General features: G+C 48.0%; 1 protein-coding gene across 1 annotated transcript; it reads left to right on the top strand.

Annotated features, from left to right (window-relative positions):
- The first annotated feature begins 1825 nt into the window (after positions 1-1825).
- HBEGF (heparin binding EGF like growth factor) lies at positions 1826-13880 on the top strand. Its single transcript, XM_061151467.1, has 6 exons — positions 1826-2187; positions 2387-2560; positions 5471-5648; positions 10932-11087; positions 11911-12001; positions 12418-13880. Exons 1-5 carry the CDS (start codon positions 2142-2144, stop codon positions 11981-11983), a joined length of 627 nt encoding a protein of 208 aa, XP_061007450.1. The 5' UTR covers positions 1826-2141; the 3' UTR covers positions 11984-12001; positions 12418-13880.
- Positions 13881-24295: the final 10415 nt, after the last annotated feature.

Below are 24295 nucleotides of genomic sequence, written 5' to 3'. Positions count from 1 at the left end.
TTGCCCCATGAATGGGCTACGACTGATGTGAGGGTGAGAAGGCGGAAGGACAGAGCGTGTGAATCGAGAGGCAGGCTGAGACAGGAGAGCAGGGTGTGAACCTGGCAGAGGTAGGGTGAAGGGGGTGACTTGGCTGTGTGTCAGGAAGTGTTTCCCTCCACCCTCCCCTGGGGAGAGCCCTGACCCTGAGGTGGTTTTGCTGTGGGAAGCAGGTTGTCAGGCAGCTGTTGAGGGAGAACAAAGGTGTGGCCTGGGTGGTGACTGTCTACTGAGGTCCTGGGCCCGATACTGATCACCCAAAGGAACAATCCCACAGTGGCGCTTGGCCAAATAGGTGATAGGTAAGCTTCCTCCTAAAACCAGCCCAACCACACATGAAGCCTCAGACCTGTGGGGAAGGGAGAGAAAAGAAGTCTCTAAAGAAATGAAATGGTCAATGTAGAATGCTTAGTAATAATAATGATAATAATACGGCACACTTACTAGAACATGTCTGGCATGGTACTGACTGCTCTATACGTGTTCCCTTGATCAATCTTCAAGAAGCTCTCTATAAAGTAGGCATTATTATTTTTGTTATTCCCATTTGAGAGACGTGGAAACTGAGACTCAGTGAGATTAAACATCTTGTCCAAGGTCACACAGTAAGAAGCCAAGTCAGGATTCCAGCTTAGGTCTATCGTGATTCCAGGGCCCTGTGGAAACCTAAACCTGGGGAGAGTTGCTAGGGGCAAGTTAAGAAGGCAGAGCCCCATGGACTCCTGCAGAATTATGGATGGGGAGGGAGAGTGGAACAGGCTGTGTATAAATAGCAGGCCTGTTTTTATCCCTACACATGGGCTGAAGCAGGCAAGCAGCTCTATCTGGCACAATTTGAGGGCTCTGAATGCCAACCCAGCCTGTGTCATACAACTCCCGCCCCAGCATGTCCCTGGGAGCTGAAATGCCTACTGAGAGAGTCATTTCTTTGGGTCAGGGCATTGACTCCAGAGGATTTCTGTAAAAATACATAGATTGGAAGACAAACACATTAATCTCCTGGCACCTGTTGAAGGTGGCAACCTAGGCCAGCCAGCTGGGTCCTGTGGGAGGGGGCTCAGCTTTTCTGTTGAAGAAGATGGCGCTCAAAAACAAAGAAAAGTATGAGGTTGGTTTCACAGCCTGTGTTTCTTCAATCCCAGAAGCCTGAGAATTATAATCCACAGTTCAAAAATCCTAATGGAGACTATGTCATCTGGGACAAAGATGGAGAGAAGCCACTCCAGTGGATGAAAGAATACTAACTTCCTTTGCTTTTGCGGGATTGATACCAGATGCCTGCAGCTGCAGCTCTGGTAACCTTAGGCTTACGAGACTTGCTGGCATTCATGTGTTTAATTTTTAAATGATAAATGAATTAATTATTTTTTACTCCTTGATTTGTGGGTAGGCAAAGAAGCAGGTTTCTGAAACTAAGAAGACATGGGCGGAGATCTCTGGTTTACAGCACGGATAACCGGAGGGACCAGGCCTGGAAGAGAAGAAAGAACGAGGGGTGTCCAAGGGCGAAGCGCAGCTCAGCGGTCACAAGGCTGCAGCGGCATACCAGCATGTGGGGAAAGGTAGGAACTGGCCCCCGCCACCTGCCGGTGAGCAGCCCTACCCACAGTCAGGCCGCGGCTGCCCTGGCCTAGTCCCAAAATATGTGAGCGCCGCCCCTTTCTCCCGCCCCCTTTCCCCGCCGCGCCCGCGGGGTCGGGGGCTGCGCGGTTGGCGCCTGGAGCCCGGCCGGCATCCCAGAGCGGGAGGGGGGAGAGGGCCGCGGGGGGCGGGGCGGAGCCTCGGCGCCTCCCGGAGCCTTATTCCAGGCTGCACGCCGAGGAGCGCTCAGTCGACCCAGGGAGCTGCGCGCGGCAAGCAGCTGGCTCTCTCTTGCTTGAGGCACTAGGGCTCGGGCGGTCGGACAGACGGAGTGAATAGAGAGACGCCCAGCGGCCGCGAGCTCCGCGCAAATCCCAGGCAAGCTTGCATCCAGAGGCCGGCAGCCGACCGTGCCCGCCGGGATCTCCAGCGCTTCTCCAGCCCGGCTCCTGTGCCAGCGTCCGGTGGCCGCCGCCCCCCAAAGTGATTGCTGCCTCGCCGCCTCCGCCGAGTCCGGGACCATGAAGCTGCTGCCGTCGGTAGTGCTGAAGCTCTTTCTTGCTGCAGGTAAGCGGGCTGCCGCCGCTCGCGGAGGTCTGGGGGGATGGGGACTCTCTGCTGGGGGCACGAGGGAAGATCGCTACAGCTTCCCCGGCGCGGGCCACTTGGTGGGGCCCGTGCTCCCTGGCTGGCGGGCGCCGGCCGCGGTGCATGGCGACGGGGGTCTGGGCTGGGGGTCTGAGGCGGCCTCGCCCCTTACCCGCAGTGCTTTCGGCGTTGGTGACTGGCGAGAGCCTGGAGCGGCTTCGGAGAGGCCTGGCTGCTGGAACCAGCAATCTGGATTCCCCTACTCAATCTACGGACCAGCTGCTGCCCGCGGGAGGCGGCCAAGGCCGGGAAGTCCTGGACTTAGAAGAGGCAAACCTGGACCTTTTCAGAGGTGGGTGTGGGGGCAGCCCATCCTCGGACCCTGGTGGTCAGTTGAAGTATCATAGGATCTGGTGTTTATGCCGATTGGGCACACCTGTGGTTTGGGGCTTTTCAAGAGAGGACTTCAAGGAAAAGCCTCTTGGCCGGACAAGCTCCCTCGGGGATCCTCGAACGTAGGTCCTGTTGTCTTTCTTGCCCTTGGGTCTCACATGCCACTTTGCTGCCCTTCTGCATACTTGCGGGCAAATTGAGACAGGCAAGGTGCTTGGGTTTTGTGTGTTCTTCTCTGAGGTAAGCTGGGTGACAGGAACAAGGACTGGTTGAGATGCTTTCCCTAGAGTTTCTATGTAAAAATGTGCACAAGACCTAATTTCCACATTAATTGACTATTATGTGTAAAATCACAGATGTGGAGATGCTAGGCACATACCAGGTGTTGCAGGATTGGTCTCCTGCATCCACCTGTCTCCAGGCTGGGGAAACAGTGGGGCATGAGGAACACTTGGTCCTGCCAGATGAGGCCATCACCTCTTGGGGAGGCTGTGAATGGCAAGCACTGAGACCCTAGAGAGCTGTTTTGATACGCTGGGTGTCCACAAATTTTTCACAAGCCTGGATACTTCCTGACCACTTTGAGACCCCCCTGAGAGGGGCTCCAGGGGAGGAAGGGCCAGGTGGGATCCTTCAACCAGCAAAGGTGCTGTGGCCAAGTACATACAAGCACAGGGCAGAGTCCAGAGCCTCCAGTATCGCCTGCTTCCCTGCCCCCAGTCACCTGCAGAGATTCTTGAGGGTGGAGCAGGGACTGAGCCCTGGAGCCCCGGAATGACTATATTTGGTTGGAAAGATGCCCACCTGTTCTAGCTCCGCCTGCTTCTCTGCCACTCTTCTTCTTCCTTACCCAGGGATTCCCTTAGATGCTGTCCACTCCAAAGCTGAGGCTGGGCTTTCACCTTGCATCCTCTCACAGTAGCCCTCCGGGGCGGTGCGGGGTGGGGGTGGGGGGTCACCCCTGGCCTGAACAACCTGGATTCTCCTGGTCCTCTCCTAGGCAGGGCAGAGCTGGGCTGTGACTCACTCCCCACCCACACAGCTCCTCATACCTCGCAGACCTGACTCACTGCTCCCTTTCCTCGGCAGGAGCCCGGCTGTCACCCTGTCACTCTCTCCCTCCCTTTTCTGATTGGCTTGGTTCTCCTGCCTCAGTTTCACCACAACTGTAGTCACTAATTTCCTCTGAGCAACTGCCTCTTCTGAGTTCTGAAGGGTCCTGGGTCTGCACTGTAGGAACAGGGGACTGTGGGACTATTGGCACCTGTCTCTTCTCTTTTCTTGGGTTTGCTGGGCAAAGACTATTTTTCAAGTCTAGGGATCCTGTCACCTGAAATAAGTAACTGTTACCATTTAGTAAGTGTCTCCTGTGTTCTAGTCACTTAACATGTTATTATGAATTAATTAGTCCTGTTGCAACCCTCTGAAATAGGAACGCCTGTTCACTTTTTACCGAGAACCCCAGGGTTCAGAGAGATTAAGGGACTTGCCCAGGATCACATGGCTGAAATTCGAGCACCATTCTGCTGACTTCAGAGCCCATTCATTGTCTCTTCCTGGCTCAGCATCCCAGGTGCTCTGGGCTTGTCTGGAGGAGGACACTGCTGGGGTGTATGAGGCACTTTAGTATGTTGGGGAAGCGCACTGGATATGGAGTCCAGAGACCACACTTCAGATCCCAAACCTGCATGACCTTGGTCAAGTCACTGCCTTTTTTTTTTTTTTTTTTTTTTGGGACCTCAGGTTTTTCCTCTGAAAATGGAAAGCCATATTTTGAAGTCAATTCTACTTTCAGAATCCTAGGCCTCCAGTCTAATAATGTATGATGCTCACCCTTCTGCCAGACATGTGGCCATAGCCATAGACAGGAGGCACCTTTTCTTCTGCTGGGACAGGGGAGGGAAGACTGGCGTCAGACCCCTGGGCTGATGGGCATAGCCCAAGGTCAGTCCCCGCTGGATGTCTGTGTGAGATTGTTTTTCCCCTTTGAAGCATGGAAAGAATGGAGAGAGCCATCATTGTTCTAGTTCCTTTTGATAGTTCTTTGCTTTCCGTTTTTCTACCTCTTGGGCACCCCATCCTAGAAAGCAATAAACGGGACATCTGGGGATAAATGTAAATGGGCCTTCGAGAAGTAGTGAGCTGCAAAGAGCACTGAGCAGGGTAGATATTTTGCTTGATGTCAAAAAAGCAAGGCTCTTTGAAATTAGCACAATATTATAAATCAATTATAGATCAATAAAAATATTTTTAAAAATTAAAATCTAAAAAAATTTTTAAAAGTTAAGAAGCAAGTGTCTGACCAGGGATGGGCTGCTTGCTGTCCCTGAGCCGGGTTCTGGTCTGGGCTTATGGTACCCTGGTGCTAAAGGGTACCCCAGAGGGTACCACCTGGGCATAGGCATTATTATTATTTTAGGAACCTCTTTCCTCTAAAATACCCTCCAAGTGCCTTCTCCAGAAGCAGTTTTTATCTCTGACACTGTCTTCCTGCAAGTGGGTCACTGAGTGCAACATCAGGAAATGAGGCTGATTTAAGGCCAAAATAGAACCGAGTGGGTGTGGGGGAGTAGGAGATGAGGATAGACAGTGGGGTGGGGGTGAGGTCGGTAGAATTGCCCAATCAGCTGCAATTACTCAACAGAAGCTAGCATTCTTAGAATGAAGTTCTTAAAATGAGGTTGTGAAATGCCTTTGTTGGGACCCCCCCACCAGCCTCTACTTCCTCTACCACCTTTGGGTGGTCTGCCCAGATTCTGGTCTGCCCAGATTAGGTAGAATCAAAGTGTCCTTCTAAACACTGTGCTGTTCTGATTTTTTTTTTCCCTTGAGGGAGTCAAAGACTTAACAGGGTACTTTTCTATTGCAGCTGCTTTCTCCTCCAAGCCACAAGCTCTGGCCACACCGAGCAAGGAGGAGCGTGGGAAAAGAAAGAAGAAAGGCAAGGGGTTAGGGAAAAAGAGGAACCCATGTCTTCGGAGATACAAGGACTTCTGCATCCATGGAGAGTGCAAATATGTGAAGGAGCTCCGGGTTCCAACCTGCATGTAAGTGTCCCTTCCCTGGGGCTGTTATCAGCTCACTCTGTCAGCCTAGTGGTGGTTCTTCCATTATCACTGTTCCTTGAATTCATAAATCCACTCAGTTTCTTCTCACTCTCTGGGAGGAAGTTGGGAGGAGGGGAAATATTTTTAGTCAGCGGAAGGGGCTCCCCCCAACATAGGATGCAATTTCCTGTGGCGTGGGTTTGTGACGCTCTTTCATCTTTGGGGGCATTTCCTGCTTGCTCAGAAATGAGCATGTGACTAGGAGAGCTGACACCTGAAGGCAGGTTCTTCATCTCTGCCGCATGCCCTACTCCAGATGGGAGAAGCGAGTAGGAAACATGGCAGAGTGGGGCTCCTGGGTGCAGTGCAGCTCCCGTGGCCTTCTTTGCCAAGTCCTGCAGGCAGGTACAAGGTGCCTTTGGATGTGTGCTGTGCAGGTGTGCACAGACAAATGTGCATGTGAGTGAGCAGATGTGGATTAATTGTAAGGCATGGCAAGATTGTACAGAAAGCAATCATTGTGGGAGCAGGGAGAAACCCTTCTTTCTCACCCCAGCGAGGGCCAGGATGTGGGGGACGTGGTGGGTATTGACCTTTGGCCATGGGGGTGGGAGAACACTTCCTTTGTGCAGGATTAACGGAAAATAGAACCCGTCTCAGTAGGCATCAGCCCCCGGTTAGACGGCACCACCCCTTCCCTGGGCAGGGGTGTGGGTGGAGGGGCCATGGGTTCCCCAGCTAGCTACTCTGCTAGGCTGAGCCCAGCGAACGGCTGCCTTGGCAGTCCCTCAGGGATGACGACACTGCCATGCTCTGTGGCAGGCATAATGTCGCCACTGTGCCCGAGACCCACACCCACATCAGGCTGCAGTCATGCCCTCTCTTCTGTTGGGCTTGAGTTTCTGTGGGGAGGCAGCCTCTGTGACCTGGGAGACTCTGGACAGATCAGGAAACTACTGTGTGCACACTGCCTCCCAACGTGGCAGGAAGGCTTGGCTGCCTGGCACTTCTGCTGTGATTGGTACAGATCCTTTGATTTTTTTTAAAGCTTCCTTTTGCCATCTGATTTCACATAGCAGAGTTGCTCTGTGTTTGGATCCATCACCCTCTTCCATGTCCACAGTCACTTGTGGGTCCTCTCCTTTAATATCTGTATCAGGAACTTGGTATTGGATGGGGGTGCTTAAGAGTAACCTAAACAGTCCCCATATTATTCTTCCAGAGGTCTGGGGACAGGGCAGGGAATGTTTGTCTTTAATTTGTAAAATGGCCTCATTAACACAGGGTGGAGGCAGTGACTCTGAGGGTTGTCAAGATGGATCGAGGCCAGGAATCTGTTTGGGCTGAACTGGCCGGGGCACTGGTGAATGGACTTCCATTGCTCAGCTGAGAACCCTTGTAAGGATGCTCTCCTGGAGAGCTGGGCTCGACCCACCACCTAAGCCCAAAGGACCTAGGTAATGGTGTCCAGAGCCAAGGTGCCCCTAGGGATGGTGATGAAGACTGTGATGATGCCTTCTCTCCTTTTTCCTGGAGCTTAACAGTTTACATTTAATATTAATTGAGCCCAACAGGTATATGTTGAGCACTCACTTGGTGCCAGTTATTCTAGGGGATGGGAAAATATAGCCTTGTATTCTCAAAAACACTCTGCTGGGTAGGCAGGGCTTGCTGTCTCTACTTGAAAGATAAGGAAACTGGAGCCCGGAAGTAGGAAATGATTTGGTTTGAGATCAGCAGCTAAATAAAGTGGGTGGAAATAGGACAGGCGCTCAGGTGCCTGACTTCCAGTCCAACATGCTTTTCATGCCCCCAGGCTGCACTAGGTGTTGGCTTGCTTCCTTCTTCCCCGTCTGTTCTTACAGAGTTGGAGCACAGTTTTATAGAGCGCAGTTATTATACTAGATGTCTCTTAAGGCTTTTACTAGTTGAAGAGCATGTTGAAATCTGACATGACGACTTTATGTCTGCTTCCGAGGCAGATTTTCAAGGGGCTGGATTCTGGGTCTCGTTTTTCTGCCTCCTGCCTCAAGCCCTTGGTACTCAGGGCAGCAGGCAGCAAGAAGACACAGAGCTCCTGGTTTGGGAGAATGTGACATCTGGGCACCTAAATCTGGGGCCCTTTGTGGCTCCTTCTAGCCTCCAGACCCAGCAACCGCCAGCCAGGGTGTGTCCAGGCTGCCGTGGTGAGCTTGAGGCTGGCCGGCTTCCTAAACCAGCCCTCCGCAGCCATCATCCACAGGAAAATCCTTTTGTGTCACCAGCCAAAAGTTACCCTCAAAGAGCAGTTTCCTGGGGCTCCTGACGAGCTGCTGACCCAGAAACTGACTGCAAATTTCCTGTGGCTGGAGGAAGCGTAGGGGCAGTTAGCCTGAGGAGGACTCAGGGCTGAAAGAGGGCTCTACTTGGCCTCACTGCCAAGATGCCAAGAAGCAATAGTGAGCCCCCTTCCCCTTGACTCTGACTCTGGTACCCCTTTCCTAAGGATATGGGCAGTATCCTCTGAAATCTGATTAACTCCCACACAAGTGGGATTTGGCCTTTTATTCAGTGCTTTTATCCATATTATCTCATTTGATCTTCACAAAGCTCTAGTGAGGTAGGCACTTATTATTCCTGTCTTTCACATGAGAAAATCAAAGCTTGGAAACGTGACCTTCCCTTGCTCCAGATCACCTGGCTAGAAATAGTAGCAGAGCCAGTCTGGAACTCATATATGCGGAGTCGCCTCTGCCAAATGGTGCCCCTCCACCTCCTGGGATAGGCATGGAGAAATCCAACTTGGAAGATGTCTGTGGACTCTAGAGGGTTCTGTTATAATACACGTTCTGAAATGGGCCACAGACGTGGGTAGGAGGAGCACGTCCCGATTTGATGGGTCGCCGGCTCTGGGCAAGAGACACGATCTTGTCACCACCCTGGGATGCTTGGAATGCCCCTTCCCTGGGGGAGCCAGGAGTTGTCTACAAAGGGAGGGGGAGGTGGGTAATATTAGGATGTTTACATTATTATCCTTTTGACTCAGGGTGGCAGAGGGGGTGGAGGGATTATGTAACTGAATTGCGGGACTCTGAGGCCAAGCTTTATTTCTATCATCTGAGTAAGTACCTGTGGGGTTTGAATGATGGGCTTGAAGTGAAAAACAGACTCAACTTCAGCTCCCCTCCCCCCAGGAAAGCACAGTCTCTGAAGTCAGCCAGATTGCTGAGTTGAATCCTGACCCTACTCTACCACTCACACACAGTGTAGTCTTGAGCAGGTTGTCTAACAGAAGTTCAACCTCAGTCCCTTCATCTTTAAAATGGAGATAGTAACTCCTACTTCAGAGGGATATTTTTAAGAAGAAATGATCCTTGTAAAGCCATTAGCACAGTACTTGGCTCCTAGTAAACCTGTAATGTGTGCTATTAATTATTATTTATTTATCATTCAAGATACTAATAATTGAGAAATCAGAGTCAGGCAACCCCCAGAATCCTTCAAGCCCATCAGATGTGTGTTTCCTTGGGGTAACCAACACTGTTCAGAATGGAAAGAATTACCAATTTGGAATTTGGCCCTTCTGCTCTCTAGTTTTGAAACATTTGGCAAATTGTTTACTCTCTTCTGACCTTAATCTTAGTCTTTCAATATGTAAAAGAGGCTATCCCTGCCTACCAGGGTGTTGTCTTAGTTAAGCTAGTTGATAAGAATAGTGTCTTGTAAACTGTAAAGTGTGGTGCACAGGTGATGTTCCAGGGGTGCTCCTGAGAGCATCCTGTATGCCCTGTCAGGAATAGGGGTCATTGTCTTGCCCACCTGGGTTGATGGGACAGTTGTGTGGAGAGGCTGGGCAAGGAACTGCATGTTGTGCTGTGGGCCTGACCTACCTTTATCTTGCAATGAGATGGTTCTCCAGAACGTGCAGGAGGTGGGAGAGGAAGAGGTGCTGGGCAGGATGGCAGGGGCAGCCCAGCCCCTGGGTCTGCATAGGTCTGTTCCTTGGAACTTGCCTGCTACCTCTCCACAGGAAAAAGGGATGCTTTGCTGTGAGGAACCAGGTGCCTCACCTTCTCCCGAGAGGATGAGCAGTTCAGAACAAAGGGCTCCCAACTTCTTGGTGCTTCCTTTTGCAGCAAATGGCCTAAAGGCCATGGGCAGACAGTGCCACCACATCCCTGACTAGGCATTCGTGGACGCGAGTGAGCAGCACACTGAATTCACCATCGGACAGTCTGCATCTGTGTTTCTGCCCTGCTGTGTGACCATGGGGAAAATTGCTCTGCCTTTCTGTGACATGGGCTTCTACCTACACCAAAGGATCCGTGGGATGCTCAGATAAAGAAAGGGACGTGAATGTGCCTGATCAACTGTGGGCATTTCTCAGTCTTCCCAAGAGCCTCTTAGAAGAAGCTGTTGCCTATGATTTCTTTCTTTTTCTTTTTGGCCATGCCCTGTGGCAAGGATCATAGTTCCCTGACTAGGGATCAAATCTGCGTCCCCTGCCTTGGAAGCACAGAGTCTTAACCACTGGACTGCCAGGGAAGCCCCTGATTTATTTCTTGAGTGAAAAAAGCCGAGGGGGTTGTTTCTGATGTTCTAAAATGCACTGGCAGGACAGCTGGGCAAGAAGATGTTTTTCTTGCTTTGTTTGCTTTGTCTTGGGATGATAGCTGGATGTTCAGAGGCCAAAGGCCAGAATTCAGCTTTCAAGCTGGGCCTTGCACCCAGGGTGAGCTGTGAGTTAAATGAAGGAAACTTGAGAAAAACGACTCCTGGCAAAGGAACAAGGCCTATTAATAGGCTGGGCAGTGGCAGAGAGGGACTGGCTGCTGGGAGCCTCGGTGGGGAAGGCTAGGTTTATTTCTGGGTCAGAGTAATGAGGGGCCTCACTAGAGGCAGTGATACTGAATCCCCTCAGTTCAACCCACCAGCTCTTGTGCCTAAGTCCTCTGAACTGACTGAAACAACATCTTTACACACATGTAGTTAATCATCCACGTGGAACATATCTAGCGAAAACCTGCAGTCCTTTCTTTTTCCCTGCCTGGAGCAGGAATCTGGGGCCAGAAAACCAAAGGGGATAAAGAAGGGGAGGGCTTGGAGTGAAGGAGGAAGGCCACAGAGCCTCTAGAGGGGCTTCCAAAGAGCCTTGTACTAGAGAAGAATAGAGGAGCAACAGGGATCACAGAGACAGAGAAGCCGAAGCTGTGAGGAGTGGGATTTGGCTTATGTAGGCAGCCCATCACCAGGATTGAAGCCAGACCACTAACTTCATCTCTGCCTTGTTCTGTTTTGGACCAGCTGCCACCCAGGTTATCACGGAGAGAGGTGCCATGGGCTGAGCCTCCCGGTGAAAAATCGCTTATACACGTACGATCACACAACCATCCTGGTTGTGGTGGCTGTGGTGCTGTCGTCCGTCTGTCTGCTGGTCATCATGGGGCTTCTCATGTTTTGGTGAGTGTTACAGGCTGTTTCTGCCAATCACTTCTGTTTCTTCCTCTTTAGGGTCTTTTATCTGATGGTCACATGAGCCCTCCAAACCTCCAGCCCCACCCCCTTCTCCCCCTACCCTCCGCCAAATCCTGGCTAAGAGCCTGACTGACGTTTCTGGGTACGGGCTCTCCAAGAGCCTGGCTTCTTTGGTATGACATATGTCCAATGTCTGGAGCCCAGGGCCAAAATCGCCAGGTCATAGGAGGTCCTGTTCTCCTAGCAGGCTCTGCAACCCTCCCATGAAGCCACATCTTCACACAGTCCTTTTTCCTGACTCTATTTTCTGTTGGCATCAGGATGTGATTTGGTCATCAGAGCATGGGTGGTGCTATTGGTATATTTTTCTAAATCTGAGGCTTCTGGACCTCAGGCCACGCTTCTGATCCTGCTTCTGTTCTAGATCAGAGGGACCTACTAAGTGCTCTGTGCCCATTTATAAGCAGTGCAGCTCATCTGTTGTGAGACCTGGATCTAGTTACCTGTCTTTCTAAAAGTTGTAATCTTGCAGGGATTGTAATCTCTGTTCCCCTACCTCATAAAGTTGTTGTGAGGATTGTATAAATGAGATGAAAACTCTTAGCAAATTGTGGCCTACTATTAGAGACAGGCATCCTTTGGATATGGGCATTTGGACCTTTGGCCAGAGATATGTTGACCCACCATGTCCTCTGGGTTTTTCCAAGTGTAAAGAGAATCACTGGGCCAGAATCTTTTAGGAGGCCAGCTCTGGGACCCGCACCTGTTACAGCAGGCAGAGCTTGCTCACAAAACTTACCTTCCTCAGGTACCACAGGAGAGGAGGTTATGATGTGGAAAATGAAGAGAAAGTGAAGTTGGGCATGACTACATCCCACTGAGAGGAACCTGCGCTCAAGGTAATGGTCCATCCTTTGCCCCATGGTACCATCACCACCTTTCCTGGACCTAGGAAGAGATCCAGGTGTGCTGGATTCGTCTTTCTAGGCATTCTTCTCTTGACCTAGGAGTTAGGAGGCAGGCTACCATAGAGTCAGGGACCCATTGCAGAATTGTTTTCAAGAAGGTTGTCAGTGCTGTATCTCTACTTAGGGTGAAAGTTGCCAGAGAGATACCCAAGAGAGATGCCTGAGAAGACAGCTTCTCCCATCCTCTACTCCTCTCCTTCCCATCCCTTCCCAGAAGATCTTTCCACTTCTTTTTGTTGTTGTTGTCATTTGTTTTTAGATTTTCCACTTCTTAAAGCTGGACCTAGGAGACTCTTAAGACCTCTTAAGCTGTGTTCAGCTTTAAATACCTTCTTCTTGTACTTTAGGCATCAGCTGGGGACTGCTACCTCTGAGAAGATACAAGCTGATCACAGATTCTACAGAGGGGAAGGACTTCACAACTAGCCATGAAGATTCCTTCATCCCCAGTTGCCATCTAGATTGGGCCTCCCATAATTGCTTTGCCAAAATACAAGAGCTTTCAAGTGCCAAACAGAATATGTCCAGTGGGATCTGGGTCAGAAGAAAGCAAAAGTGAGGGACCTTTGTGTCCTCCTGATTCTCCTGCACCAAGCCCTACTTACCCCCATATGTTTGTTTGAACACTTCTCTTCTGGATTAAAAATGCCAGTTAAATTCCATATGCTCCAGGATCTCTGACTGAAAAAACAGAAGGAGAGGAAGAAAGAAAGATTTGGGGACTGGAAGAAAGTAACAAAGATTGAGAAGCCATGTACTCAAGTCGCCACCAAGGGATCTGCCATTTGGACCCTCCAGCGCTGGATTTGATGGGTTAACTGTGAAATACCATAGACCTGAGAACTCTGAATTTTGGGACTTCTACCCAGATGGAAAAATAACAACTATTTTTATTTGTTTGTTTGTAAAATGCCTCTTAAATTATATATTTATTTTATTCTATGTATGTTAATTTATTTAGTTTTTAACAATCTAACAATAATTTTTCAAGTGCCTAGACTGTTACTTTGGCAATTTCCTGACCTTCCACCCCACATCCCCCACCATCTGGCTCAATATTAGACTCTTCTGCTGCAAACATGAGATGGCTCTGTGACCCATCTGTAGTCATCCATTGTCTGTCCACATTTCTGAAGATCTTCCATGATCAGAGTGCCACAGGGGGAGTTTTGTATGGTCAGGATGTAGGAATTAACTTTGTCAGATCCACTCTATGAGTTGGACTGCAGTCTTGCCTAGGCGATTGTGTCTACCGTTTGTGTTTTGACAGCCTGCGGTGCTGATGTCAAGATGTAACAGGTATCAGTGTTATCCTGTGTCCTCTCCCTACCCGATCACAGAAGAGGTTGGGCTTCCATGCCTCCAGCTTTCCTGGCCCCTCACTCTCTGTGGGCCCAGGTCCGCAGAGTGGGAACTCACTGTCCCTTGTGTCAAGACATTTCTCTTACTCCTGCCATTCTTCTGGTGCTACTCCATGCAGGGGTCAATGCAGCAGAGGATAACCTAGAGAAGGTATTCGCAAAGAAAAAGGCTGAGGAGGAACAGGAAACATTGGAGCTGACTGTTCTTAGTAATTGATAACCTACCAATTGCTATAGAGAAGGATGGAGGTGAGGAGGGCTTTTGTGTAAACACACCCACCTCACCCAAACTACAAAGGTGTGCTGTCATGGTCCCTTCTGGAAGTTTCTGGTGCCATTACTGAACTGTTACAAACCTGTATTTCCAAACCTGTATTTCTGAAACTGTATTTCCAAACTTGGTTCATATTTATACTTGCAATTCAAATAAAGATAACCCTTACTCTGTAGCCTTCTGTCTGCTTGTTTTAACTGGGAAGTGGTTTAATGTAGGTCTTTTCTAAGCCCTGACTCTCTGCTGGGCTCTGCACCAGGTCTGTTTATGTATACTATCTCAGTATCCCCAACAACCCTGTGTAGGAGCTACTGTTGTCCCATTTTTCCAAAATCAGAAACTGAGGCTTGGAAAGTCTATGTAACTTGCCTGAGGATACCTAGTTGGTAAGTGACAGAGCTGCAACTCTTAGTCTGACTTTTATTATTTGTCTTAATACTTATATGATAGCATATCTGAGGCAAGAGAGAACAGACCTTTCACAAAGGAAAGGTTGTAACCAAGAAAGACATCTACCCACTCAGTCAGCAGACCTTGGCCTCAGGGCCTGACTCTACTATGCTGTTTGTGCAAGCAGGCATTGCTTCTGGTGGAAACAGGCACATTTGACTCCCCTCTCATGCTCTACATTCCATCTATCATCTATCAGTCAATCTTGTCAGACCTACCTTTTGGATATATGCAGAGTACAGCCACTTCTTATCACTGCCGCCATCATTTCTCACCCAGCCTTTCTCTTTTTTTAACTTTTGACTTTGTCTCACCACTTGTGGGGATCTTAGTTCCCTGACCAGGAGTTGAACCTGTGCCCTCAGCAGTGAAAGTGTGGAATCCTAACTATTGAACCACCAGGGAATTCTCTCACCCAGACTCTTGTGATGTCTCCTTTCTTCCTCCTTACTCCCATACAGCCCATTTCCAACATAAAACTCAGTGATCATTTAAAACATAATCCAGATCTTGTTTGCCTTGCAGGCCTTTCCCGACCACCCTGTTACACAATAGCACATTCCAGCCCACTCTTGCTCTCCTTGTTATTCTGCCTTATTTTTCTCCACTGCCCTCATCACCACTAACATATTCTTATTTGTTTTTGTCTATCTCTTCCTACTAGAATGCTAGCTCCATGAAGATTGGAGTGTGGACGTTGCTCCAATCCCAAATTGTAAAACAGTGTAACTGAGTTGTAGACGCACAATATTTGTTATGTGGATAAGTGAATACAAGAGATGACTAAAATCCAGTCCAAGGCCAGCAAGTGGACAGATATGGGATGCAGTACTACCCTGGAAGTGTGACTGGGTTTAAAGAAAGGTCTTTGTTGGGGAGGATAGATGGGGATGACAGGGTGAATGGAATTTGAGGCAGGTCATGGTGACCTGGATAGACTGGAGGCAGAGATCCATTGGGAGGCCAGGGAACAAGAGCTAATGCATGCCCCCTCCTCATCCTCTTCTTCTTAGAGAGTTGTGACACTGTGATGTTTCTGTAGGAGCCCACACAGAGACCTTATATCTCTTTGAATATCCAGAACTGAACACATGCACACCTGTAACCAAGCACTTCAAGGGATATACACAAGACAAATGAGCATGTATGCTCATCAAAAGGTATGTACAAGAGTGATCTTAGCATTATTTACAATAACTGAAAACTGGAAACTACCCCATTACTCATCAGTATTTGAGGATGAATAAATACATTGTGGTATAGCTATACAATGAAATATTAAATAGCAATATGGATGAATCTCATAACATACTCCAGTATTTTTGCCTGGAAAATCCCAAGGACAGAGGAGCCTGGTGGGCCACGATCCATGGGGTCGCAGAGAGTCAGACATAACTGAGCACACAGCACAACATACTGCTGAATCAAAGAAACCAGACCCAAAAGGATATATACATTCTGTGTGATCCCATTTATTTAAAAATTTAAAACTAATATATAGGTGAAGAAATCAGGAAAAGAATTGTATTAGGATCTGTAATGACTGGAAGGGGACAGATAGTGATACTTCTGGTGTTCTGATAATGTTATATTCCAAGATTTAGGTACTGACTACCTAGGTGCCCCTCACTTTGAGAAAATTTATTGAGTGTGATTTGTGCAATTTTTTATAGGTACTAAACTTCAAAGATTCTTCTTTCTCTGTTTTTTCCTTTTTTTTTTTTGTTTAAACTTCAAAGATTCTTAAAACTTGGGTAGGGGACTCTTTTGCTGTTTGCATTATGCAAAGCTCTGTAAAATACCAATGTATTACTGTAGTAGTCAGGAAAATGGTACAGATGCCAGAAGTAACTGGAGTATGAGTTACTTTGAACTCTTCATGGGGGGCTGCCTTTCCTGCTTCCAAGCTTCAAGCCTCTAGTCCTCACACTGGGCTGGGCTCTTCTGAGCACAGCTAATGTTTCCTGTGGGCTCTGGGCTTCCTGCCTTTCAGCTGCTCTCTCCTCCTGCCCCTGCTACTGATGAAAAGCTCTTCTCAGCATCCTCAGAGGAGGTTCCCTGGGCATCTACTTGGCTGATACAGTGACTCTGGGAGCCTCTGAACCATCAGCCACTTTTCAAGATTGGCCAGCAGAAGAGATTGGGCCCTCGTGAGTACTGAGAAGCATCTACCTCTTGTCTATGAATTTCCCTTTCAGCAGCCTTGGAGAGACTTTATTTTATGATGTTCATAATCATTGTTATCAGGTTAACAAAGATTTAACAGTCATTGAGTGCTCACTGAACAGGGTCCGCTGGGTCAGGAGAGAAGTGCTCTGACTCTCCTGTGTTGTAGTTGCTTAAGTTGAGGGGTAAAGTTAGACTGTTAACCTAATCCTTTAACCACTAACTACATTCCCAAATGAGTTCTTGTGGTCGTATTTATCTTCTCTTCCTCCCAAATCCAAAAACAATATAGTGAAGAAATCCCATCAGAGGAATCTGAGAGAGCAATTCCTCAGAGTTTCTTCTCCTGTCCCAAGGTTCCTTATTAGGGTGCCAGGGGATGAGCAGAGTACAGCTTAATACACACTTGAGCCTGAGCCTAGGCTTCACTGTTTCATGCATGATACCTGGCCTCTCTGAACCTTCCTCCCTACCTATAAACTAGACATACTGAAAATACCCACCTGGAAGAGTTTCAGAAATGATACGTGTGAGTAAAGTGCCTCACTCAGGGCCAGCCAAATGTTAGATGTTCAGTAAATGTTGATTATCGTCAGCAACCTGTCTAAGAAGCTAATTAGTGGCACATGCAGGATTGAAACCCAGGCTTCTGATTTGCAGACCACAGTTCTTTTTCTTAGAAACAAGCAATACTTTTCAATTGCCTTACATTTTGCCATCAGTTTTGGTTTTTAACAAATATATGTGGATTTAAGAAGCCATGGAACAGCAACTCAATCCAAACATATCACTTCAGCTTGGCTGGCCTGAAATTTTTCCCTTTGTCAGCGGTGCCTGAAATTCAAGCTTCCTGTTTGAGAATGCTGATACTCCTGGGAATAGCCATGTGTTAAGAGGCTAACATTCTTAGTTGACATAATTCATTTTAGCTTCATTCATTCAAATAATATTTGTAGAGGCCTGTCTATCAACTTCCAATGAAATCCATGCTCTGAAGAAGAGAGGGGGCATTTTGATGGAGTTGTGGGAAGCAGGGGAGGGAGAAGAAGTTGTCTTGCAGCAAGTACATTCATTTACTCATTCAAAAAAATTGACCGGGCACTTATAATGTGCCAAGTACTATGCTTGTTTCTGGAGAACAGTGAACAAGAGTGACACATGGATCAACAATACATGTGTAAATAAAGAACTAGAATAATTTCAGAAATACACACCCAAGTGTGATCTGCTAGAGAGTCAGTGGGGTAGAATTAATTTATATAGGTGGCTCAAAAAAGGTCTCTCTGAGGAGATAACATCTGAACTGGGACAAGACAAGATCAGGCATGCAAAGAATAAGCTTAGTATGTGTGTGTGACAAAAAAGAACACCTGAGCTGCAGCATAGGCATCAGAGACTTAAGAAGGAGGTAAGGACCAGGTCATGCTGGGGCCTTGTAGGCTGTGGTGAACAATCTGGAAGCCAGTGGAGTATTTTGAGCAGAGGAGTGATATGATTTGATGTACGTTTAACACATATGACTTTGATATACAGAGAAGGAGTCTTAGGGGACAAAAGTTAGGAGAACTTTGGAGTCATCCAGGCAAGACATGATGGTGGCTAGGATTAGGGTGGGAGCAGAGGAGGTGGTCAGATACAGATACAGGTACAGATACAGGTCAGATACAGGATACATATTGGAGGAACCACCTGTAAGATAGGCTGATGGATCAAAGGTGGGCACTATGGGGAGAGAAGAATCAAGGTTGATTTCTTGGATTTTAGCCTGAGAAACTGGCCACATAATGGTTCTGTTCATCAGGATGGGAAGGAACGGGGGAGCATGTTCACAGGGGCCACAGAAATCAAGAATTCTTTCATGGACATATTAAGTCCAAATGGGATAAAGAAAGGCACTACAAGTGAGAGTGATGGGCAGGAAAAGGATGCAAGGAGGAGAAAAATGGAACCAAAGGGGTAAATAAGAAGGACTTGAAGATAGAAAAAGGAAAAAAAGAAAAAGACACCTGACATATGGTATTTCACAACTCTCTGTTAGAGGATCTTATTTAATCGTTATAGGGCCCGGGGGAGATGGGTAGTATTATTATCTCCAGTTTAATGGAAGAAGGCCCTGAAACTCAGAGGAATGAAGGCTACTACTACCTAATGCAATTTGGTGTGTGCTGCCTAGTCCAGCAGGGCCCAGGCTCCTCATTGACCTCGAGCTTCTAACTTGACCCTCGTTCTCCAAAGAGAGAAGGCTCTGTGTTTTCCTCCTTGCTGTGGTGAGGTGCCCAAGCTGAGACAGGCCTCTGGGAACAGGACACCAGGCAGTGTCATTCCTGGAAAAAAGGAAAAGGCTAAACTTGTCTGAGAGCAGGAGAGGGAAGTTAGAATTGCCCCTTCCATGGTTGGTTTCCGGAGTGTCAGGCCACCATCATGTTAATGTAACTTGGAGGTTGTTGTGGTTTGAATTTTCTTTTTGAATTTTTAAAATTGCACATTTTTTCTTGATTACCCGTTGACTGATGGAGAAGAAAACGGGACCTCTTAGCTCACTGCCACCCACACAGCTGTAAAGGAAACCAGCCCTCTTGCTCTTCAGAGAACATCCCCCCTCCCTTCTTTCTTCCCTCCCAGCATCTTGGCCATTACTAAACAACAGGGCATCTAAGGAAAAGGGCTCCTTTCAGGGCTGGAGTGCTGTAGTTAGTGGCTCATAGTCTGTGTGGGAGGCTTCCCCAAAGATGTATGATGTGGGTGTAGCAACCAGACAGACGGGAGGAATTAAGTCACCCTTTTCCCCAACCTTCATTTCCTTGTAACCTAGAAGTCATTGGGTTGGTTTCCCTATGGTGAGACTAATTTCATTTTTGTTGTCCTATAGATTTCGATAGCAGGCATGCTTCACTGACAGTGTGAAAAAAGGAAGAAGCTACCAGCTTGTTCTTCCTTATGCCATTTGTATCTGGGTTAAGCCTGGTTATGTATACCACACTCTCACCCAAGACTCTCTAGGAAGGCTTGATTTCTTTCTATTTCTTTGGTGGTACTGAGTGGATCAGTGGCCCTGTGCTTGGTAAGAAGGGTCTGATCAGGTCCATTTGCAGGGAAGTGTGCTCTTCTGCCCAGTGGATGCAACTCCAGACCCCAAGATTCGAGGCGTGAGAAGCCTGATCCAAGTTCCACTGTGCAGGTACAAACACCCTTTCCTAGTCTGGACACCTAGAGAAAGTCCACCAGTCCCAGTTGTGTTTGTGACTCCTCCTCTGTGCTTTCACAGCACCTGGGCCTGGACAATGCAAGAAGAATTGGTCCTCTTCTCATAGAAGCTTTGGTTTTCCTCTCCCATGGCTTCCATTGCACTGTGGATGGTCATGGTTTGCTCATCTGTTCTTCCCACTGTGAGCTCGTGGAGCTCATGGAGAGTGTTCTTTTGCAGCTCTCTCTGCCTGTGCCTGACAAGTTCCTAGCTCATCAGAGGCTCTCACTAAATGTTTGATGCATGCATGAATGGACAATTGAATAAATGAATGAATGCAAGAATAAAGAAATGAGTGAAAAGAGGGTGGAGGTTAAGAGTTCAGGCTCTGCATTAGACAAAGTTGGGTCCATGGGATTTTCCAGGCAAGAACAGTGGAGTGGGTTGCCATTTCTTCCTTCAGGGGATCTTCCCAACCTAGGGATTGCGGCTCCTGCATTGCAGGTGGATTCTTTACCGCTGAGCCATCCGGGAAGTCCTCAAATCCTGACCAGGCCAATTTCTGGCTGTATAATAATCTTAGACAAGTTATTTGACCTCTCAAAGCTTTACTTTTTAAAAATTCTTTTCTGTTATGGTTTATCATAGGATATTGAATATAGTTCTCTGTGCTATCCAGTAGGACCTTGTTGTTTATCAATTCTTTATAAAAGCTTAGCTTTATTAACCCCAATTTCCCACTCCATCCCTCCCCCAACCCGCTCCCCTTTGGCAACCACCAGTCTTTTCTCTATGTCTGTGATTCTGTTTCCGTTTCATAGATAGGTTCGTTTGTGTTATATTTTAGGTTAAAGTTATGAGTGATATCATATGTTATCTTTCTCTTTCTGACTAATTTCATTTGGTATGATAATCTCTAGTTGTATACAGCTTCACTTTTCCTATTAGGATTTTTGTGAGGATTATGGTACATGTAAAGCATTTATCACAATACCCAGTGTGAAGGACATACTCAATCCAGGATAGCTATTGACAAGCTCTGACTTCTAGCCCTCTGCTGCTTTTTACCATTGTGGATCTTGTTGGCAATCTCCTTGCCAGACTCATGGCTATGCCTGCAGGGCTGACCCAGCGGGTACAAGTCGGAGTCAGGCTATGGATGTGCATACAGCACTGGGCTTTCCTGAGAGGGGGAAACTCTGATAGGGGCCTGCCTGGCGCCGGGCACAACAGGTCAGCGGCTATCCCCATTATCTCAGGCCTTCTCTATGGGCAGGCGTCCTCAGAAAAAGCAGGAACAGGGCTTCTTTTAAGGTGTCTGGATGACAGCCACATCAACTATGTGACCTTTTCCTAGGAAGCCTGGTTTCCATGGTGAGCAAGGCCTTGTGTTCTTTCTCAAGCTACGGTCTGTGACTTGTGGCCCTTTCTGGAATGTGGTGGCAGTGGCCCCATCAACTGGGTGGGGACATCTGTCCAGGGGCTTCCCCTTCAATATCTCCAGGGTGTGCAAGGGCAGAGATAGCCCCCCAGCCTCTCCAGTGTCCACACCCCCCCTCTAACCTGGAAGGATATGCCTTGAAGCCCTGACATTACTTCCCCACCCCATGCGTGCACACTTACTGGCTCCTGGCCAACTGGCTGCCAGACTAGGCAGAAAGAAGGGGACTCTTTCTGTGATCCCCCATCTTAGGCAGAGGCCCTGACCTCCTCTACCTCATTCTGGCAGCCTGGGCCGGGAGAGGGCCGGCCTCCCTGGCCTTGGCAGAGTATGTGTTTGGGCCCAGGCTCTGCAGCTGCCAGAACAGGAGCTGAATGCCCAGTGCGTCTGCCAAAGCTTGCTAACTTCTTTCTTCTCTCTCAGAGCTATGCAAACGGAGGCCGCTGAGGAATGTGGTGGCAGCGAACCTCCCCGCCACCGCTTCCCTCCCCCTGTGGCCTGTGCTCCCCCACCCCCCCAGGCTGGAGTCACATCAGAAAAATGCAGTGGAAGAAAGAAATCCCCCAGTGTGTCATGACATTACATTTCCGCCTGGTGCTCAGAAACAAGAAAAGTGGGGTGGGGGGAGGTGGAGGTGGTGCGGTCATAGTTGGATCCCTGTGACTGCCTCACCTCTCTGTTCCCTGGGGCAGATCACCTGCTCCCTTGGAGCTCTGTTTCCTCGTTAAGAAATCAGAGCACATCACCGCTGACTCAGATCACAGAGAAGCTCTGAGAATTAACTGCCGTCATGAAAGAGCACTGATATTCCTAAGAGGCTGCTGAGAGAGGCCACACTGCAACTCTTAGGTGATAGTTACTGATCTAGTTTACTGAGAGCATGTGTTCATTTACCATCACACAGTGATTCCTATTGTGTTCTAGAAGTTAAAAACACAAGAGTAAACAGGACTCAGGCTCTGCCATCTAGGAATTTGCACTCTAACAGGAAAGATAGACAATTAAACAAGTCACACCAATCAAGTGTCAAGAGACTTGTGATGGGCAGTAGGAAGTGCCAGGTGGGTGAGCCTGCTCCGGGGATCAAGGAGGCCACCTCTTGAGGAAGTGAAATTCAAGCTGAGTCCTAAAAGATGACCAGATGTGGCCCAGGGGAAGAGAGGGGTTAAACTTATTCTAAGCAGAGGAACAGTCAGTGGGGGGAGGGAGGGTGATGTGAATGAAGAACTGAGTTTGCTGTGACAGGAGTGTAGACAGCTGGGCTGGGGTCAGCAGAGGGGCAAGGAGGTGGAGGGAGGCTGGCTCAGATCATGCAGGACCTTCAAGACACTGCCAAGGAGTTTGTACTGGATCCTCAGGGTGATGTGGAGAAGGAAATGGCAACCCACTCCAGTACTCTTGCCTGGAAAGTCCCATGGACAGAGGAGCCTGGTGGGCTACAGTCCATGGGGTCGCAAAGAGTTGGACACGACTGAGCGACTTCACCTTCACCTTCACCTTCACCTCAGGGTTGTGGGGAGCCAGCACAGGGTATAAAGTAAGTGTGGTACCCCAATGTTCAGAGCAGCACTCTTCACAGTAGCCAAGACATAGTAACAACCTAAATGTCCGTCAACAGATGAATGGACGAAGAAGATTCACAGACATAAAAAACTTATGGTTACCAAAGGGGAATAGGGGTGGGGGAGGGATAAATTAGAAGTTTGGGATTAACATATACATACTACTATATATAAAATATAAATAGATAAACAACAGGGACCTGTTGTGTAGCTCAGGGAACTATATTCAATATCTTATAACCTCCTATAATGGAAAAGAATCTGAAAAAGGTTTTCTATAACCACTTTGCTATATACCTGAAACAATGTAAATAAACTATACTTCAATTAAAATTTGATTAATTAAAAATAGCAAATGTGGGTAGGGGATGCTGTGATTGGATCTGTTTTTGAGTAGATGACTCAGGCTATAGTATGGAGAGCGGACTAGAAGGGTAGCGATGGTAGAATAGTGAGACTGTCTAATGGTGGCTATTGTAGTAACCAGATGTATCTGATGGTGGTAGCAGTGGAGAAGAAGAGAAGTATATGAATGCAAGAGATGTTTATGAGGCATGTGGAGGATGAGAGAAAGGGAAAGAGTCAAGGAAAACTCTGAGTTTTAGGCTTATATGCCTGGATGGACTGTGGTGCCATCCACTGAGATGGGCCATACTGGAGAAGGAGAAGCTGGTTGGGGATAAAGAGAGCAAGCCCAGTTTTGACCACATTTGATATTCCAACCTATTAGTAGGGTGTCTGGTGCTTAGTTGTTAGAGCTGAGTTTGGAGCCCAGGAGAGGCTCTGGGCTGGAGAGGTATCATCATCCTGGACAGAATAAGGGACTATATAATTAAGATAATGCTAGCAGCTCTTAACAGGTAAATGCCCAGCTCAGTGGTCCATCACAGTGGTTTATTTCTCAGATCAAGCCTCAAATGGGTGTTATTAGGGCTTCCCTGGTGGTCCAGTGGTTAAGACACCATACTTCCACTGCAAGGGGCACAGGTTTGATCTGTGGTTGGTTAACTAAGATTCTGAATGCCACACAGCACAGCCAAAAAAAGAGAGAAAAAAAAAAATAGGGTGTTCTTAATAAATGGGAAGCTCTTCTCCAAATATTAGTTCAGGGACCTAAGTCCTTTCATCTTGTATCTCTGCCATCTTTTATTTATTTATTTTTCTGTTTTTTTTTTTTTTCCTGCCATCTTTAATACATGACTCGACTTCCGAGGTCACTGTGATGTAGAAAGAGCATGAAGGATCGTGCATGGGAGTTTCTATCACTTCTGTCCACATCCCACTGACAAAAGCTCATCATGTGGTCACATTTAACTATAAGAGAAGTGGGAAAGCATAGTCTAGGTGGGTGTCTATGAGAAAGAGGAAATGGGTTTGGCAACCAGCTAGCCAGTGCCTGGCACAGGAAAGCACAGGAACAGATAAGATCATTTGGCAAGTCTGGGGCTTGTGCCCATTCATTTATCCCTATTTTTTACATGCCTACACTGGCCCAGGGCAGACAGAAGTGAAGGTAAGCCACTTCTTCCCCTCCCCAGGCTCATGTTCTTGGAGACCAGCTGGAGAGGGTAGACTCCAATCCATTTTGACCCCTCTTGTAAGTTCAACAGATCTTCAGGGTGAAATGATCCTGCAGTAGTGAGGCACATTGATTCTGACACTGGCCACCCTTGCCTCTTCCCAGAGGCTGGCTGCCACTCACCCTCACTTCACGTTCCTTTACCTCAACAAGCATTTGTTGAGTATCCATTGTGTGGGGGTATACAATGTCCAGTTCTGCAAATGTA

Source organism: Dama dama, chromosome 9 (assembly GCF_033118175.1).
Source record: "Dama dama isolate Ldn47 chromosome 9, ASM3311817v1, whole genome shotgun sequence".
Lineage (NCBI taxonomy): Eukaryota > Metazoa > Chordata > Mammalia > Artiodactyla > Cervidae > Dama > Dama dama.
Note: the sequence above shows the minus strand (reverse complement) of the source record. Positions and strands in the feature narration are given on the sequence as shown.